The 18,204-nt window shown below is 44.1% G+C and overlaps 1 protein-coding gene across 5 annotated transcripts in view; it reads left to right on the plus strand.

The window, feature by feature from the left end:
- The window catches only part of VWA3A (von Willebrand factor A domain containing 3A), a 48,022-nt gene extending 32,977 nt beyond the window's left edge, over positions 1–15,045 (plus strand). For 2 of the 5 annotated variants that reach the window (XM_053364952.1, XM_053364956.1), the window contains 10 exons: positions 2,118–2,231; positions 4,390–4,487; positions 4,874–5,026; positions 7,396–7,504; positions 8,952–9,096; positions 10,942–11,086; positions 11,467–11,618; positions 12,275–12,401; positions 14,367–14,464; positions 14,890–15,044. In XM_053364952.1, coding sequence (XP_053220927.1) covers positions 2,118–2,231; positions 4,390–4,487; positions 4,874–5,026; positions 7,396–7,504; positions 8,952–9,096; positions 10,942–11,086; positions 11,467–11,618; positions 12,275–12,401; positions 14,367–14,464; positions 14,890–14,938 — 1,190 coding nt within the window. In that variant the 3' untranslated portion in view covers positions 14,939–15,044. Of the gene's footprint in view, positions 1–2,117; positions 2,232–4,389; positions 4,488–4,873; positions 5,027–7,395; positions 7,505–8,951; positions 9,097–10,941; positions 11,087–11,466; positions 11,619–12,274; positions 12,402–14,366; positions 14,465–14,889 lie in introns of those variants that run through there. The other 3 variants (XM_053364953.1, XM_053364954.1, XM_053364957.1) reach the window with 3 other exon arrangements.
- Positions 15,046–18,204: the final 3,159 nt, after the last annotated feature.

Here is an 18,204-nt window from a genome sequence, read left to right on the forward strand (position 1 = left end):
AATGGGCATGACTAACTTAGGTTCATTAATTTCAATGGATCTACTCTGAGTAGGACTGAGTTGGGTAAACCCAAGATGTAGGCATGCCCAGACTTCTTCTGTCACAAGGAACTGCAGCTGCAGACTCTCCAGGTTGCTAGATCCATACCTGCAGTCTTGAATAATCTCTCAATTTTTTAATAAGAGGCTTCTTCCTTTCTGGGCGGCTAATGCATCTGATGGATGGTTCAGCATGCTGATGATACCCATTTCTGTTTCTCCATGACATCTGATTCAAGATAAGCTTTGAAAGACCAGGACAAGTGCCTGCATGCAGTGATAGACTGGATGAGGGACAATACACTGCAAAGACAGAGGCCTTGTGGGCGGGGGCTCTCGGATCCAGGGAATAAGCAAATTATCTGCCTTAGGTGGGGTTGCACTCATTCTGAAGGAGCAGGTATGCACTTTGGGGATACTCCTTGAACCTTCATTGTTGCTTGACCTCTTGTGTCTGGGAATGCCTTTAATCAGTTTTGGCTAATACATCAGCTATGGCCATTCCTGGATACGGCTAATCTGACTGCTGTCATTGATTTGCTCAGAACCTCAAGACTGCATTACTTCAATATGCTGTATGTGGGGTTATCCTTGGGTCTGGTCCAGAAGCTTCAGGTAGTGCAGAATGCTGCAACTAGGCTGGGAACACAAGCTACCAGTGTTGAAAGATTTGCACTGGCTTCCCATCTGCAACTGGGCCATTCTTAGAACCATAGGATTGTTGGAAGGTGCCCCCTGGGTCATCTAGTCCAACCCTGGTGCAATGCAGGAATCTCAGCTGGATCATCCATGACAGATGGCCATCCAAGCTCTGCCTAAAAACCTCCCAAGGAAGAAGAGTCCATCACCTCTCATAGGCGTCTATCCCACTATTCCATTCCCTGAATAACTTAGGCCCAGGATGCTTTCAGGACCATCTCACTCTGTGGCCCAACAGAGCCTGTGGTGATCTGGGGCTGATTGCCCTCAACTCAGCTAAAGCCAGGATCCCCTCCCCAGTGATCCTGGATCCAGTGCATAAGCCCTAGTAACCAGCTCAAGTAGGGGAAGAAGGCAGGTGGAAGCCAGTGTCATGGGCCCTGCTGTCCCAGGTGGAATGAAAGCTAAAAAATTGTTTCAAGGCTTGCTGCGTTTAGGAAAACTGTTTCATAATTACTGGGGGTCCTACTGTCGTTAACAGTTAAAGAAAACATTTGACTGCATATTTCTTTGACTGATGTTTGTGAGTCGAGGGTCTCACAAAGGGCTGAAAAGGCAGGTTATAACTGTGGCTAAAGGAAGAGCAACAGTGTTCCTCATATTAATAACATACAGTCATACCTCTTGTTACGTCCGCTTCACGTTACATCTTTTCAGGTTGCGTCCCGTGGCGACCCAGAAGTACTGGAAAGGGTTACTTCCAGGTTTCGCCGCTCGTGCATGTGCAGACGTGCAAAAATGATGTCACACGCATGCGCAGAAGCGGCGAATCGCAACCCACACATTCGCAGACGCGGGTTGCATTCCTTTCAGGTTGCGAACAGAGCTCCGGAACGGATCCTGTTCACAACCAGAGGTACCACTGTATTTATCTCACACTGTCCACAAGTTCCACAGTGCAAGTTTTCTGCAGTATTCCTTTGTGGATCCATCTAAGCCGTGCCTATTTCCCCTTTTCATCTTTGTTTCCAAAAAGGGAATCTTGATATTTAAAGTCAGTGCTTTTTTTTCTTTTAAAAAAATGTTTAGGGGTACTCTCATTTTCCTACTCATATTTGAAATACTGTCCCTCAATGAGGCCAAACTTAGATTCACAAAATGTTTAGGGGTATGCGTACTCCTGCTTCCCCCCAGGAACAAAGCACTGCTTAAAGCAGCCAAATCAGGGCAGTGTCTGAACTTTGGGAGCGGGGCTTCGGTGCCAAATCATGACCTTCTCCATAGTTTGCTAACACTGTAGCTTGGGGGACCCTCTCTCCATAGCCGCATGATTTAAACCCTGCCAGAGATTATGATAATGATAAATAAATATTCTGATAAGCATTGCATTCTTAGGTTCAATAGAATAATAATAATTATTTTTTGCCCTTGTGTTGCAGTACCTTCAAAGGAAATTTATCTGACAAGCGGAAAAAAGAAACACAACTTCAAGTCAAAGAAGCGTCCAGAGGTTTCTCTCTTGTTATTTTATGCTGACAAAGGAAAAAAAGTAGGTGGGTGTCCCCAGGGTGTGCGGTCCTTTTCTTACTAAACCAGCAGAGTTTTAAAACTTTGATAATGAGGAGTTTCACTGCAGATTTTCTCCTTTTCTCTGACTTGTTCCAATAGTGATTGAGTGTGTTAGGGGGGAGGCATTTCAGGTGTCGGAGGAGTGAGAATAGGGGTTAGTGCAGCAGTTCTCAACCTGTGGGTCCCCAGATGTTGTTGGACTACAATTCCCATCATCCCTGAGCTCTGGCCTTGCTAGCGGGTGGCTCTGTGGGTTAAACCACAGAGCCTAGGACTTGCCAATCAGAAGGTCGGTAGTTCAAATCCCTGCGACGGGGTGAGCTCCTGTTGCTTGGTCCCTGCTCCTGCCAACCTAGCAGTTTGAAAGCAGGTCAAAGTGCAAGTAGATAAATAAGTACTGCTCCGGCGGGGTAAACAGCTTTTCCATGCACTGCTCTGGTTGGCCAGAAGCGGCTTAGTCATGCTGGCCACATGACCCGGAAGCAGTACGCTGGCTCCCTCGGCCAATAAAGCGAGATGAGTGCCCAACTCCAGAGCTGGTCACGACTGGACCTAATGGTCAGGGGTCCCTTTACCTAAAGTGCTATGACTTTAATTCAAATGAGATTTATCGCTGGAAATTCTTTGGCTGAGCCCTGTTTGCAAGTGGTGGAATGGCAGCAGAGGGGAGAATTTCAGCTATTATTCAGGGTGGGAGGTGGACAAAACTGTGGGAGGGGGGAGAGGTGGCAAACAGCTCTTCCTGGTGACTGTTGTCACCCCTAAAAGTAATCTGAAATAACATTACAAGATGACTAAAAGGGAATTTTGGTGGTGGTGGTGATTCTCAGATGACTTGAAAGAGAGGCAGCTGTCAGTCCCATCGAGATGGGCTCTCCTTGTTCTACTCCTGTGAAACTAGGGGTGGAGCCTATCAGTGATTTCAACATCCAGTTTTGAGTCTGCAGCTTTTCAACTAAGAATGCTTGACTCACCTCTAGCAAATCCTCTAGTAGAGCCAAATTGGGATGATGGAAGACATCATCTTCCATTCCATCGTGTATTTGTCACATGCAGCACTGTTTCCATTCCCCTGCAGTTTGTCTTCCGGCAAAACCTAGATTATTTCTCTTGCTGTCTGATGTGGCAAAATTAAGCCATTTAGCAATTAATTTTGTAAATTACACAAGTCATTACATTATTCCACCCCATTCATTTCAGTGCAGAGGATGCAATCAATGTCATATTGTTTGCGGACTGAAAGCAACAGCAAAAGCCAATTGTGTTAGTTGCATTGATTTCTGTTCCAGACATGGGACATGGGGGAAGGTTGTTGCCTTCATGCTTAAGTGCTTTCAAGAAGCATCTGGCTGGCCATTTGGGGAAGTGGGACACTGGATGGATCCTTGGTGTGATATGGTAAAGCTAAAGGGGTAAAGGGACCTCTGACCATTAGGTCCAGTTGTGGCCAACTCTGGGGTTGCGGCGCTCATCTCGCTTTATTGGCCGAGGGAGCCGGCGTACAGCTTCCAGGTCATGTGGCCAGCATGACTAAGCCGCTTCTGGCAAACCAGAGCAGTGCACGGAAATGCCGTTTACCTTCCCGTCAGAGCGGTACCTATTTATCTACTTGCACTTTGACGTGCTTTCAAACTGCTAGGTTGGCAGGAGCAGGGACTGAACAACGGGAGCTCACCCTGTCATGGGGATTCGAACTGCCGACCTTCTGATCGGCAAGTCCTAGGCTCTGTGGTTTAACTCACAGAGCCACTCGCTGGTAGAGCTCTTATATTACGTAGGAAGTAGATACAGTCATACCTCGGGTTGAAGTAGCTTCGGGGTGAATATTTTTGGGTTGCTCTCCGCAGCGACCCATAAGTAACGGAGTGTGTTACTTCCAGGTTTCACTGCTCGCGCATGCGCAGATGCTTAAAATGACATCACATGCATGCGCGGAAGCAGCAAAATGTGACCCGTGCATGCGCAGACATGCAGTCGCATGTTACGTTCACTTCAGGATGCGAACGGGGCTCCGGAATGGATCCCGTTCGCATCCAGAGGTACCACTGTAATGAAAGTTATATATGCCTCCACCAGCATATGGCATGCCATATTTTTTAGGCATGAAGCAGAGTGGAACACTGCAGCTTCTTTTTTTCCTAGGTGCAGTTTATAAAAAATATTCAAACACGAAAAATGTGAAGAAGCAGATTCCTGTTCCTGTTTTGCCATTTGAAGAAGAGATATGCTCCAGTAAAGCGGTATGATTCATAATTTCCAAAGAGATAGCTCTGTCAGGACTTAAAGCGCCACTAGATTCTTTATTGATTTTACCACTTTGATATGAATTGCTGTGGAAGCATTGAGTGTTCTTCATTTTATTCATTCACTCATTTTATATCCTGCCCTTCTCCCCAAAGAAGCCTAGGGCGGCAGTATGTCTTTGACTGATATGCATCCTAAACATATCATCTTTAGTTTGATACATTTGTGTTTTATTGGTTGGCATTATGGTTGTTTGTATGTTTCAATTTATATCTGTAAGCTGCATATGCCTTGTGGAGGGGGGGGGGAGGGGGTAGTAACTTTCTGAATAAATAAGATGGTTGAGCATAGTTATTATTTTGTCCTCCTTTCTCTCAAAAAGTGGCTGAGCAGATTCAGTATAAAGAAATTGAAGTTAGACTTGCCCAGCCTTGTTTTTGGACCTGAGTGTGTGCATCAGAAGGAAATGGTGGCATCTTTGCACAAGCAAGTCTCAGCAAAATACTGTGACATCTTCCCGAGCGTAGAGATCCACGTAAGTCCTATGGCTTTCCCTCCCATTGTGGTACAAAAAAATGTCTTATTTCTGCCAGTTACCTAGACTTCTGCTTTGACGACAACATCTTTCAATGTGGTTTCCTGTGCTCCAGTCAAATTTACACTGGCCTTTTTGAAAACATAGAATAAGCTGCTGTTGTATATAAAAACAAATTTTTCATCTAATACTTGAGCCTTCTTCTTTCTGGCTCCAAAGATGTGGCTGAATTTTTCAAGAAACGGGAGACCCCATTGTGACCCTGGCAAAGCTATTGAAAGGAAATGGGAGTAAGAACTTGGATGTCAGACCCTGCAAAATGTCCCTATTTTCCAGGGACGTCCCTGATTTAGAGAAGCTGTTCCGGTTTCTGATTTGATCCCATAATGTCCCGCTTTTTCTTAAGACGACCCTATTTTCATCAGTGAAATGTTGGAGGGTATGGGATGTAGAAGGAGCCAATATGCAAGATTTGGGACCTATTTCTCTTGGCCATGGGACCAAACAAAGGTGTTATTTATCCCTATGCACTTAAAAGAAGAGTTATCAATTAATATTCCTGTGTATAGCTTGGCTCTCGAATTATTTTCAAGATGGCCCAGTAAACAATTGAAAATAGATTTTTTTCACCCAATCTGTTAATTAAGAACATGGTCAGGCCTATGACCCTAAACTCCCACCACCAGACACCCTCCCTCAAGTTTGCCTGCACTCTTTCCCCAAATGCACCCAGGTAATTATTTAACGTGATCACCCAAGTCTAGGAACTTCTACCCTGTCTAACCTATAGATATCTGACATGACCTTAATTTAACATTACAGTGGAACCTTAGGTTACATACTGTCCTCCTTACGAACCCTTCGGGTAACAAGCTCTGCTAACCCGGAAGTAGGTAGTGAACTTTGTCCTGGGATGCGAGTGGAAGTCACACGCTGGCAGCATGGCAGCAGCGGGAGGCCCGATTAGCGAAAGCACGCCTCAGGATAAGAACAGTTTCAGGTTAAGAACGGACCTCCGGAATGAATTAAGTTCGTAAACGGAGGTATAATAATAATAATAATAATAATAATAATAATAATAATAATTTATTATTTATACCCCGCCCATCTGGCTGGGCCTCCCCAGCCACTCTGGGCGGCTTCCATAGAAACCAAAAATGCACTAAAATATCACACGTTAAAAACTTCCCTGAACAGGGCTGCCTTAAGATGTCTTCTGAATGTCAGGTAGTTGTTTATCGCTTTGACATCTGCTGGAAGGGTGTTCCACAGGGCGGGCGCCACTACCGAGAAGGCCCTCTGCCTGGTTCCCTGTAGCTTTGCTTCTCGCAATGAGGGAACCGCCAGAAGGCCCTCGGCGCTGGACCTCAGCATCTGGGCAGAACGATGGGGGTGGAGACGCTCCTTCAGGTATACAGGACCGAGGCCATTTAGGGCTTTAAAGGTCAGCACCAACACTTTGAATTGTACTCGGAAACGTACTGGGAGCCAATGTAGGTCTTTCAAGACCGGTGTTGTATGGTCTCGGCGGCCGCCCCCAGTCACCAGTCTAGCTGCCGCATTCTGGATTAGTTGTAGTTTCCGAGTCACCTTCAAAGGTAGCCCCACGTAGAGCGCATTGCAGTAGTCCAAGCGGGAGATAACCAGAGCATGCACCACTCTGGCGATACAGTCCGCAGGCAGATAGGGTCTCAGCCTACGTACCAGATGGAGCTGGTAAACAGCTGCCCTGGACACAGATTTGACCTGTGCCTCCATGGACAGCTGTGAGTCCAAAATGACTCTCAGGCTGCGCACCTGGTCCTTCAGGGGCACAGTTACCCCATTCAGAACCAGGGAATCCTCCACACCTGCCCGCCTCCTGTCCCCCAAAAACAGTATTTCTGGCTTGTCAGGATTCAACCTCCCCTGGGCCAGGTGGTAAGTGGCAAGAGCAGGGACCTCAGGCACTCACACAGGGGAGTCTTCCTGGGCAGCAGGCAGCAAGCAGCAAGCAGTCCTTGTGAGGCTTCAGGCCCCGCCCCAGGCCAGATGGTAAGTGGCAAGAGCAGGGCCCTCAGGCACTCACACAGGGGAGTCTTCCTGGGCAGCAAGCAGCAAGCAATCCTTGTGAGACTTCAGGCCCCGCCCCAGGCCAGATGGTAAGTGGCAAGAGCAGGGCCCTCAGGCACTCACACAGGGGAGTCTTCCTGGGCAGAAGGCAGCAAGCAGTCCTTGTGAAGCTTCAGGCCCCGCCCCAGGCCAGATGGTAAGTGGCAAGAGCAGGGCCCTCAGGCACTCACACAGGGGAGTCCTGGGCAGCAGGCAGCAAGCAGGTACCACTGTACATCTGCACATCTGTAGTGACAAAATGCAAACTGTGTTTTTAGGGTATTGTCAAACATCTGCAGATTCAGCCCAAGGACCTGGAAGTGTACATTGAGCAGATGGAGAGAGTGTTGCGGTGCTATGTTCGAAGAGTCCAGTGGCTTCTGTCAGGTGTGTACTACCTCTAAGAAGGAGAAGTCGCTGCAGTGTTGATAATATCTATTGCCCTAGGATACAAAGCTAATTCACGCAGCCTTGGGAGGGAAGTTTCCTTTCACTAGATAATGGATTGAGGCTGAGAGAGAATTAAGTGGTTCAAGATAATCCAAGGTGTTTGTGGTTAAGCAAAATTTTGAACTCAGTGTTGTCCTGCTCAAAGCCAGAGCTCTACTCAGTGTACTAAACTTTATCTCCGTCTCACCTACAAATTGCCTTCTACAATTCCCCCAGTATTCTTCCTCTATAAAGAAGATAATAGATATTTTGACAAAATTGGATGGGTATATATTACCTCCCCAGCCAACCTTGATTCACTCCAGGAGGCAGCACTGCCTCTCAGGCTGGATCAACATTGATCTTCTAAACGTTATAAAATATAATGTTCTATAATGTTCAATGGCAGTTTTCCTTTGCCGGGGGCTCGCTGCTCTGCAGCGCCCTCTGGTGTCACATTTTAATAGCACATTTTTAATGTTATAAACGACGAGTGTAGATCCGCCCTCAGTTTTCTTCTCTGTAATCTCAGGGTTATCTGTTGTAGAATTCAGCAGGGAGGAGGATGGGAACAAAACTAGAATTAGTTGCCTCTGCCTATCATTGACTGTGGCTCCTCCAACTGTTGATCTCCTTGACCCACTAGCCCTAAAGGACACATCTCTGCTCTAAACCCAACGGAGAGAAGGCTTTGTTTTGTGTGTGGCGGCAGCAGCAGCAGCTGGTCTTGCAGCCAGCCCCTAGAGCTGACTCTTCCAGTATGGAGTGGCCAGCCAAAGGATTCATGGAGAAAGCACACTTAACATTCCAGGGGTGTTCTTAGGAAGCAGAGTTTGACCAAAAGACAAGACCAACATTGCCCCTTTCTTAAGACATTGCATGAGAACAGCTAACATTCTGCCATTGCAATAGTTTTGAGACAGAAATTACAAAGGAGAGGTGATAATTATTTGCAAGTCGGCTTCCACATGAAGTTTATTATTAGTTAATATCATCACTGTCATTTTTAAAAAAACTGTGAGTGAGAATAAAGACCTAAAGATGGTAACTAGTGCAAGGCCACTTGAGTTTAATTACTGAGCTGAGAAACAAGCTAGACATGGTGGTGACTAGGGATGGGATTCACTGTCCTGTAGCTGTTCAGTTCCACCCAGCCCCACATCATCTGTGTGCAAACACACTCAGTGGAGTTTTGTGTTTTGTAAAATACATGTCAGCCCAGCCCATAATGGCCTTCAATTCCCCTGACTGCGTTACAAAAACTACGGGTGTTGTGGAGTGAAAGGAACCTTACAAATCGGGACAGAAGCAGTGACATTATAACCACGAAAACAAATGCAATAACACCCCCCCCATCTGAATGTGTAGCCTACCTGCTCATTTTATTTCTTTTTTTAAAAAATAGGTAGTCGTCGATTGTTTGGTGTTGTTTTGGAAGCAAACGTTTGCATCCTGATTGATACGTCTGGTTCCATGGACCGTTCTTTGCAGGAGGTCACAAAAGAGCTCACCTCCCTTATCTGGGAACAGCTGAGGAGGAATAATGTGAAGTAAGGAAGGTGCAGAGGTGACCTTAAGATGAGGGAGAAACGCAAGTCAGTTCAGATTTAATGGCGAACTTATCGAATTTGCACTTTCCGAAACAATTTGAAAACCGAAACACAGCCATGCTTATAAATTCACACGTATCCAAATTTTGCAATGCAGTTCTCCATCCATTGTTTACCAAAATACATATATTAGGGGAAAATGTGCACAAAAATGAATATATTTGTGAAAATAGCATGCGTTATAGTAGGAGAAATTGCTTACAAAAATATGTGCATAAATCAAGACTATATACAAAAAATGTGTTTATAAGGTGAAATTTGCACTAAAATGCTGAAGAATTTTCATGAGGATTTTTTTTTTTAAAGAATCCGCAAATTGCTGCGGAAATGTGGAGAACCGAATTTAAGATTAGAAAAAAGGAGTCATTGAGAGGACCCTGCTTTGGGGTATCAACTTGCTTTCCCACCAAAGTACCCCCTTTATGGATATTCAAATGCTCTCATATGGCTTTCCTCAAGTGTTTCTTCTCAGAAAGGATAAAATGTTGATTTAATTACATGTAGTGACTGGCTTGTGTTTTGGTCCTTCTAAGATGTATCTGAAGAAAGCTCATATCAATAACAAACTTAGTTGGTCTCTAAGGTGCTACTGGAAGGAATTTTTTTATTTTGTTTCTGGCAGCCCAAATGATACAACCATGCCTGTTTCCACCAGCTACTGCACGGTGGCATGTTTCAATTTCAGTAACTCAGTTCGGAGGGATTGTTATCTCCAATTCTCCACCCAGAACGTGTGGGAGGTTCCCATAGGAGATTATAATTTCACGGCATAAATAATCCTTTTCTTCTTTTCGGTTTTTGATCAGTGCAGGCATCTTGCGCAATATCCTTTTAACACTCTTGTGCAAGCCTTAGTGAAGTAAGCATCATTGCGTAACTCAGGCGCCCCCACCCCCCAGGACCAACGCCAGTGATTACATAGGACACGTAGCTTAGGTCAAATCAGGCCACGGCTTTATTGATTACATATGAAAAGCTTTGGTAAGGCATTGGGAAACCATTTGAGCTTTAGGCAGCCTACTGAGGTTTACCGTTTGGGGTCAACCCAAGGCAAAGAGAACCTAATGACACACATCAAATAGGTACCCCTTGCAGGGTTGCCATCTTGAGGAGTGCTATGGCCCTAGCCCCACCTAGGCTTCTGGACAGAAGCAGCTTCTCCTGGATCCCTTTAATGAGATACACCTGCAGGCTACAACCTCCCCTCCACCAAAGACTTACCCAATGCCTTAACCACCAAAGTTGTAACAATTGCTATGAGGTAGGTGAAAGCAAAGGACAGAGCCAATATGTCCCTTGGGCAAATTCCTACTGGGCCCTGAATACAGCAACCAACAGTTAACCATAGCAAGGTCCAGCACCACACAATAGTCACCACACAAAGGGCAGAGGAAGATCCTGCGACAAACTGGATGAAGAAGTAGACTAGGCCCCTGGTGCTTCTCCTGTGTTGGATGAAAAGGAGAGAGAGATCTGGGTGTCATCAGCCATGTTTAATGATAACCTCCATCTTTATGTCCAGACCAAACCCAGTGGTTTTGTTTCTAGCAGAAAATTGACTACAGCCTCAGGAACGCCTGCCTGGGCATTAGGCAACCAGCTTAGATAATACAAAGAGGCACATTTCATGGCAAAAAGCTTGTGGGTGGAGCTAAATGTTTTCTTTTGCCCTACAGATTTTGCATGCCAGTTGAATGTTGAAAGCTGGGCTTTTCTCAGCTCCGTAGTTGATATGGCAGCCTTAGCTGGCTTAATGTTTTGACAGACACACCTCTTTCTCATCAGGTTCAGTCTCATCAGCTTTGCCGAAGATGTTGACGTTTGGCAGGAGTGCCTTGTGGAGGCCACAAACGAAACATGCCATGACGCTGTGCAGTGGTTGTCAACATTTCACGCTCATGGGAATACATCCATTCTCAAGGCTTTACGGGTTTGTTAAGCAAGGCAGAGCTTTCTGTGTGCACCAGGGTCCCTGTGGCAGAGAGCGGGTGTCTCCCTACTGAAGCCCTCTAGCTGGCATGCAGCTATTACTGTGGCTCCATATCTGTTCTGCTGAAAGTTTCCGCCTCCTAGAAAATTCCAAATGAGGGTCCACCATTTTGTTTGTGACTTGTTGAGCTTGGAGGAAGGGCAGGGACTAAGCCATTCAAAGAGTTAGGTTTAGCATTGTGCAAACAAAGCTGCGAAGCATAGACAGCTAGAAAGAGCCAATTATTCCCCCTGATTGCCTGTGGGGTGAACTATATTTTACCATAGTGTGCTTCTGCATAGCCTGATTATTATATAGGTTATGCCATTCTGCTCTTTCAGAGAGCTTTCAGCCTTCCAGACGTTGAGGCTTTGTACATTCTGACTGATGGAAAACCAGACACCAGCTGCAGTTTGGTCCTGAAAGAAATTGAAATGCTTTTGAAGAAACGAGCAATTATAATCCACACTATTTCGTTTAATTGCTCAGACAGGTATGTTTTGCTTTGCTGGGAAAAAAGTTGGCTTTCTAATCTTTTTTTTGGTTGACATGAGGGAAAACATGGATGAAACTGGCAACTGAACAGAGTGTTCACCATTTCCATGAGGTCTTCAGCTCCCACTTAAAACTGCATGATCCCTAAGGTTAGGACTGGAGCTGCACTGGTTTCGAAAGTTTCCCCAAACTGCATCATCCATGCACAAGAGGGAGGGATCAGCAGCCTTTGGGACAATTCAAGGTTCACAGAACTAGCAAAAAGAGAGAGGTGTACCTTTATGGGGTCAGGGAGAAACTCAGGCAGTCTGAACATGCTTAGAATGCTCACTAACAGTGAGAGATGGGTAAATAGAAAACCAGAGGGGTCCAATATTATTTTAATAAAGTGCATTCATTTAAATGTTTAACAACTTGTTTTGTGCTTAATAAACAAAAACCAAGAACGAACCTTACTCTTAATGGTCCCAGGGACTTGGTTTGAAGTTACAAGCAAATGTGAATTATTTCTCTGGGCAGAGCTGATGCAACATAGCAGTGATGTCACCCACATTGAAACGGCATTCTTAGAAGAGATGTGATGATAACACCCAAACCTATTTGAAAGATAGTACAAAGAACTCTCTCCGCCCCCATCCCTCTTTTCTTCCACAGAGCAGCTAATGACTTTCTTAAGAAACTGGCCTTCCAGACGGGTGGGCGCTACCATCGGTGCCACGGGGATGTGGACGGACAGATGGCAGCACACCGGCTACTGTCGGAAGGCTTTAAGGACGAAGATGTATGTTGAGTTGATGTAGCATCTCATGCTGTACCTTATTTTGCACACCGGATCCCGGCACATGGGATCCCATGTAGTACCATGAAAGTTCTACATGTAGTACATGGGATCCCATGTAGTACCATGAAAGTCTGTCTAGTCCTTTGAGCTGCTAAGGCAAGTGTTAAGTTGTGGGCGAACATATCAGATGACACAGCGATTCTTCAAACAGCTCTTGTTTATTCAGAGGCCAGAACAGAAGAGCTAAGTCAGCCTGCTTATATAGAGCTCCAGAACAACGTAACTGTAGCAACTTTCTAAAACTATCCAATCACTGAACGTCACTTTTGATCCTTCATTTGCATACAAACTATCCAATCACTGAACGTCACTTTTGATCCTTCATTTGCATAACTATCTACAGTATCCCCCTGCTGGCCCAGGGTGAGAACTTCAGTACATAACAGCAAGCATGGGAATCTTGATATGTACCCCCATCCATCAACAAATAACAGGTTTTTTCCTCCCTGTTATTCAAAAAAGAAAATCTCCAGAGTCATAGCTCATTCTGCTTTTTTGAGCAGTTTCACATGGCGAGTCATTTGTGGAAGGAGAGGCTTCCCTTTTGGCTTTGCCAACCACAAACAAATTGACATGGGAATATGACTGGTTTCTTTGGAGCTTCCTCCGCCCTCACTGATGTCCTCTTCAGGCTCCAGGGAGGGTCTTTCTGTGAGCGACGAGGTCTCACCAGCTTTCCCCCTCCATTTCTGGGTCTGAATGATTTGTTTCCCGGCACCGCACATGTACGCAGTTGTGTGCAATTCGCTCACACTTAAGTGGGGAGACGCCTGTATGTGTGGTTTGTCTCTGCCACAAGTAATCTATTCCAGTGGAATCACTTAAAAAAACCTAACCTTTATAGACTCCTGTAAATGACTCCAAGTCATTTATAGTCAACTCCTTTTAAAAATATTTTGAATCACATGTTCTCATCTCTCTAATGCCAATGCCTATTTTATTGATGTGTTCAAGTGCTGTAAGCTTAGCCATTTCAGATTGACCCCATATTTTCTTAATCAACTCTGTTTTACTAGGTTTTTTTTAAATACCCTTCCATAATATAGCAAATATGTTTCTTGCATTTGTAATTACATATAAAACTGCCTTGTGTTTATCCAGGCTAATAACCATTTTTACTGCATCCAGTAAATTTTACAATGGTTTGGGTTTAAGGTTTAACTGGGAAAGTGTCCTTAATCAACTTTATCACCAGACTTCAAAAACATTTTGCTTTCTGATTTTTCCATCACCATACATGAGCAAAGTCTCCCCTTTCCTCCTGACAAATTCAGCATTACCTTCTCCTTTATTATATATTTTATGAATTCTCTATGCTGCCATATACCCCCTTAAAACAGTTTTCCCTGGTTGCAATAGAAAAACAAGATAAATAAATATCATAAACATTCCCATACCTCTTCAGGAACAGCCATTTCTCTATCTCTATTCCACTTAACCTTTTTATTTATTTATTCCACCTATCAGGAACTGGATCCTAGCCTGAACCTTGCTTTGGCAAATGGGGATGCAGGCTAGGGACTTGAGCTGTGTTAGGGAGCGGAACCGACAGAATGGGATAGGCTTCCCTCGGATCCATCCCTTGCCCATTTAAGCAGCCCACACCTGGGGAACTACCTTTTTGTATGCTTCCTGTACACATAGATGAACCAGTTTAAGAGGGCAAGGCAAGCACAGGGCATATCTGCAGATAGACAGACATATAAATTCCCTAATTTTCTGGGTCATAGTTGTGCCAATGAAAAGTGAGATGAGATTAGAGCAAGTCAGATCTGTCCAGTTTGGTTTCTCTCACTTCTTCATTTTTCTGCTCTTCAGTTCTCTACATTTCGTGAAAACTTTTTATTTTCTTTACCGATAAATTTCCATCCATCCAAAGACCTGAATTCTTATTTCTTTTCTCAGGATCCAGCTTTCCCCTTGTTTGAAGGAGATGATTTAAAGAAACTTGTTGATGAAATCGCAAAAGCTAGGAGCTATTTAACACAGGCCAAGTTCTTTAAGTGAGTGGCTATCTGTCGGCTTTCGGTAATGGCAAATTTTCTGAAAACTTGACTCTTTGTTACAATGGCCACTAATTCCCTGCTGACCAAGGAATTCATGCATTGCACGGATAAAGTGGGTAGATAAAAGATTTTCTCCCTCTTTCATAATGCTGGAACATCTGGGTATTCAATGAAGCTGAATATTGGGAGATCCAGGACAGACAAAAGAATGTACTTCTTCATAGTCAATGTACTTCTTTCATAGTTAAACTGTGGAACCTGGGCTCCCTGTTTTTAGTTTAATTCTTCCTATTCTAATTTTGTAAAATGTATTCATACTTAAGTGCGCTTTTTTATGTGCACCATTCTTTTCAGCTTTTCATATTTTGATCAAATATAAATCTACTTAGTTGAAAGAAATTGTCTCCTATTTCTTTTATTAGATCGCTATTAGAAAAAAAGAACGTAAACCAGAAGGACCGCTGCCCGTGAAACAGTTGCCTTCAGGTATAATACTTTTTAAAAAATCCTCTGAAATCATAGAATTGTAGAGTTGGAAGGGACCACGAGGGTTATGTAGTCCAACCCCTTGCAATGCAAGAATATTTTGCACACCGTGGGGCTTGACCCTGAGATTAAGAGTCTCATGCTCTACCAACTGACAAAATGTCTACTGTATATGGGCTTTCCAAATGACATTGCTAAGTATACTCAGGCTTTGGATTAGCAACAATGGCGACCTTACTACTGGTCTTCTCAAGGGGTGTGCTGAGGGTGCTCAGGCACCCGCTAAAGTTTCAAGAAAGTGGATATCAAGGAACGCAGAGAGACAGAGATGCAGGCAGAATAAAAAGGCTAGAGTTGAGGTGCAGCTTCTGACTGGATCTGCCTCGGGGGGTGATTGGCTCCAGCAATTGCAGTAAGGGAGAAAGAAGGACTCCTTCTCCCTCCTCCACTGATAGAAGCCTTTTTCTGCATCTATCTCTTGTCTCATTGCTCTGTCTCTGTCCAAGCTCCACTTTCCATCTTTTGTGGAAAGAAATCTGTGAGAGTGAGGGGCTGCTTTTGCAGCTTGCAAGCAAGGAGGAAGAGGAGCCACCCTGCCCTCTGCCCTCCGCCCTCCAAATCTGCTTGACATAATAATAATAATAATAATAATAATAATAATAATAATAGTAATAGTAATAGTGATAATAATATATTATTTGTACCCCGCCCATCTGGTTGGGCTTCCCCAGCCACTCTGGGCAGCTTCCAACAAAGATTAAAAATACATTAAAATGTCACACATTAAAAACTTGGCAGGAAAAATCTTCTGTTTTGACTTTTTGACTACTCTTGTTGTGGTTATTTTGTTAGCATTTTGCCTACTTACCTCTCCCCTGTCCTTATTTGTTTGTCTAGTCATTTGCACTCCTTCTTTCACTGAAACAAATTAATAAAGGGGCTGTGCACACCTTTGGGCCATACCATTAGACAGAGTAAGATGGCTGCAGGTTTCCTAATTGCACAAATTCCCTATCAGACACCCAACACTAAGAAAATCAAAGGCCGAATTAACTCAAAGGATGCTTTGCTCCTCGCTTTGGTCCTGTATCAGGGGCCCATTTCCCCATAGGAGTAATTAGTTCTTCTGGGCTTAAGAAGCTGGATATGTAACCATGAATAAAGGCAAAACCTTACTCAGATTTTAGTTGCTTTTTGCACTAGGGTCTTAGGCAGAAAGTTTGCTCCCATCACCTGACCAGTTTTTGTTAAGGGATGTTGTCTTTTCATCATTGTTTTAACAGGGTACGGAGGACTTAATGGAACATTATTGGCTCCATATCTGGGATGGCAAATGTGTCTTCATGAATCCACATATCCTTCAATGAAAACGAGTGCACCTTTCAGGCAGCTGGGTTTTCATTCTGATTTGTTTGGTTTTCCTCAAACATTTGTGCCATCCAAAACTGGGGGGCAGTGTGAGTGGCTCCAAAATCCAGCAGACACGTGCCTGAATGATCCCCCAGTTTGATCTAGAAAAATACAATTAGACACTTGAGTATGATCAGACAGCATCTGAATGAGAGTAGCACTGTGTTCCCCAATTGCTTGTTTCAGCAGCAGCTTGCCCAGAGGTCTGTAAAGAATTGAGTGCATTGCAAAAGCTTTGGGCTGATCTCAGGAGCCTTTCAAGGAAATGCAGTTCAAACGCTTGCTGCAAACCAGCACCGTCTCTCATAAAGAAGGACGGAACATTGTAGTCTGGGTGCCATATCAAATGGAGATGCTAGCTGTCCTCCTCCTAGCCTCTTAGCCAAGGAGCAAAATGGGATCACAGAACCCATGATCGCTGACACAGATGCATCATGTGGTTTTAAAACCAAGGTGAATTTTCAGTCATGTGAAATTGGCACTAGAAATGGGACCAAGGCAGTGTGACATATGTTGATGGGAACCAGTTATACTGTTTGCTAACCGCCATTTGAAAAATGGCTTGCCTTCTTCATATGGGGCGTCCCCCTCTCCCTTTCTTTCTCCCTTTATTCCTCTCTTCCAAAGATTGGGAAGGTTTTGCCATTCATCTTTTTAAAAGAACACTACCTCTAATCCTTGGTAAGATGAACCCAGCTAGTTTGTGATTTTGATTAAGTGCTCTGCATTAATAGAAGCCCACATTATTTCAATATCTTGTAAAGCTGTGGGTGGGATCCAATGCTGGCCGGCGTAGTCCCATTAAAATCAATTCAGTTATACAAGTCCACTGATTTGTGTGGGGCTTTTCTGAGTGTGACTTGGTTGGATAGCATCTCCTGTTTCTGGTTAAACATATATTTTACCCACATTAGTATTTTGCAAAGGAGAGGAACAAAGTCTCCATAGTGTCATGAACAAACTGGAGTCTCCAAACTCAATAAACCATTGTATTTTTCTGACTGTTGAATGTCTCTGTTGGTCATCCAATTAGGGAAAGGGTGGTGGTTAAAATGACAGCCAAGAATGCATGTTGTGAGGTTTTGTGTGTATTAATTTTCATAATGGTAATAATAATAATAATAATAATAATAATAATAATAATAATAATAATCTACTCTATATTTTGGGGAACAGTTTGTCTATTTGTTCTCTATGCGTTTCAATACTTCTTAAGAGATCGTTGTCAAATTTGGCACAAGGATTCCTGAGGTGGGAGTGGCAAGTATTGTCAATGTTGGGATGCTGGCTGCCATTTTGAAGCAAGCTGGCAGTTTGAACTGTGACATTGTCATGGCTTCACCTGATACTTGGCGCGACAGATGCAAACTATGCCAATGTCAAATTTTTGTTTAGCTAGCATATTTATTTATCTGCCTATATACATAAAAATGTAAGGTTGTCGTCATGCTAACTCCAGTGTGAAAACAATGTCAGGTGGGTGAGTGAGCAGCTTAGGTGGTAGGCATCCCAGGATAACTTTTTAATGGCAAACCGCTCTGTGAAGTGCCTCTTCCCTTCATTAAACACTTCACAGGCATGCAGCAACAAAACCACCCAGCCTCTTTTTTATATACAATGGTACCTCAGGTTAAGAACTTAATTCGTTCTGGAGGTCTGTTCTTAACCTGAAACTGTTCTTAACCTGAGGTACCACTTTAGCTAATGGGGCCTCCCACTACCGCCACGCGATTTCTGTCCTCATCCTGAAGCAAAGTTCTTAACCCAAGGTACTATTTCTGGGTTAGCGGAGTCTGTAACCTGAAGCGTATGTAACCTGAGGTACCACTGTAATATAGTTT

The sequence above is a fragment of the Podarcis raffonei genome, chromosome 14 (genome assembly GCF_027172205.1).
Source record: "Podarcis raffonei isolate rPodRaf1 chromosome 14, rPodRaf1.pri, whole genome shotgun sequence".
Taxonomy (NCBI): domain Eukaryota; kingdom Metazoa; phylum Chordata; class Lepidosauria; order Squamata; family Lacertidae; genus Podarcis; species Podarcis raffonei.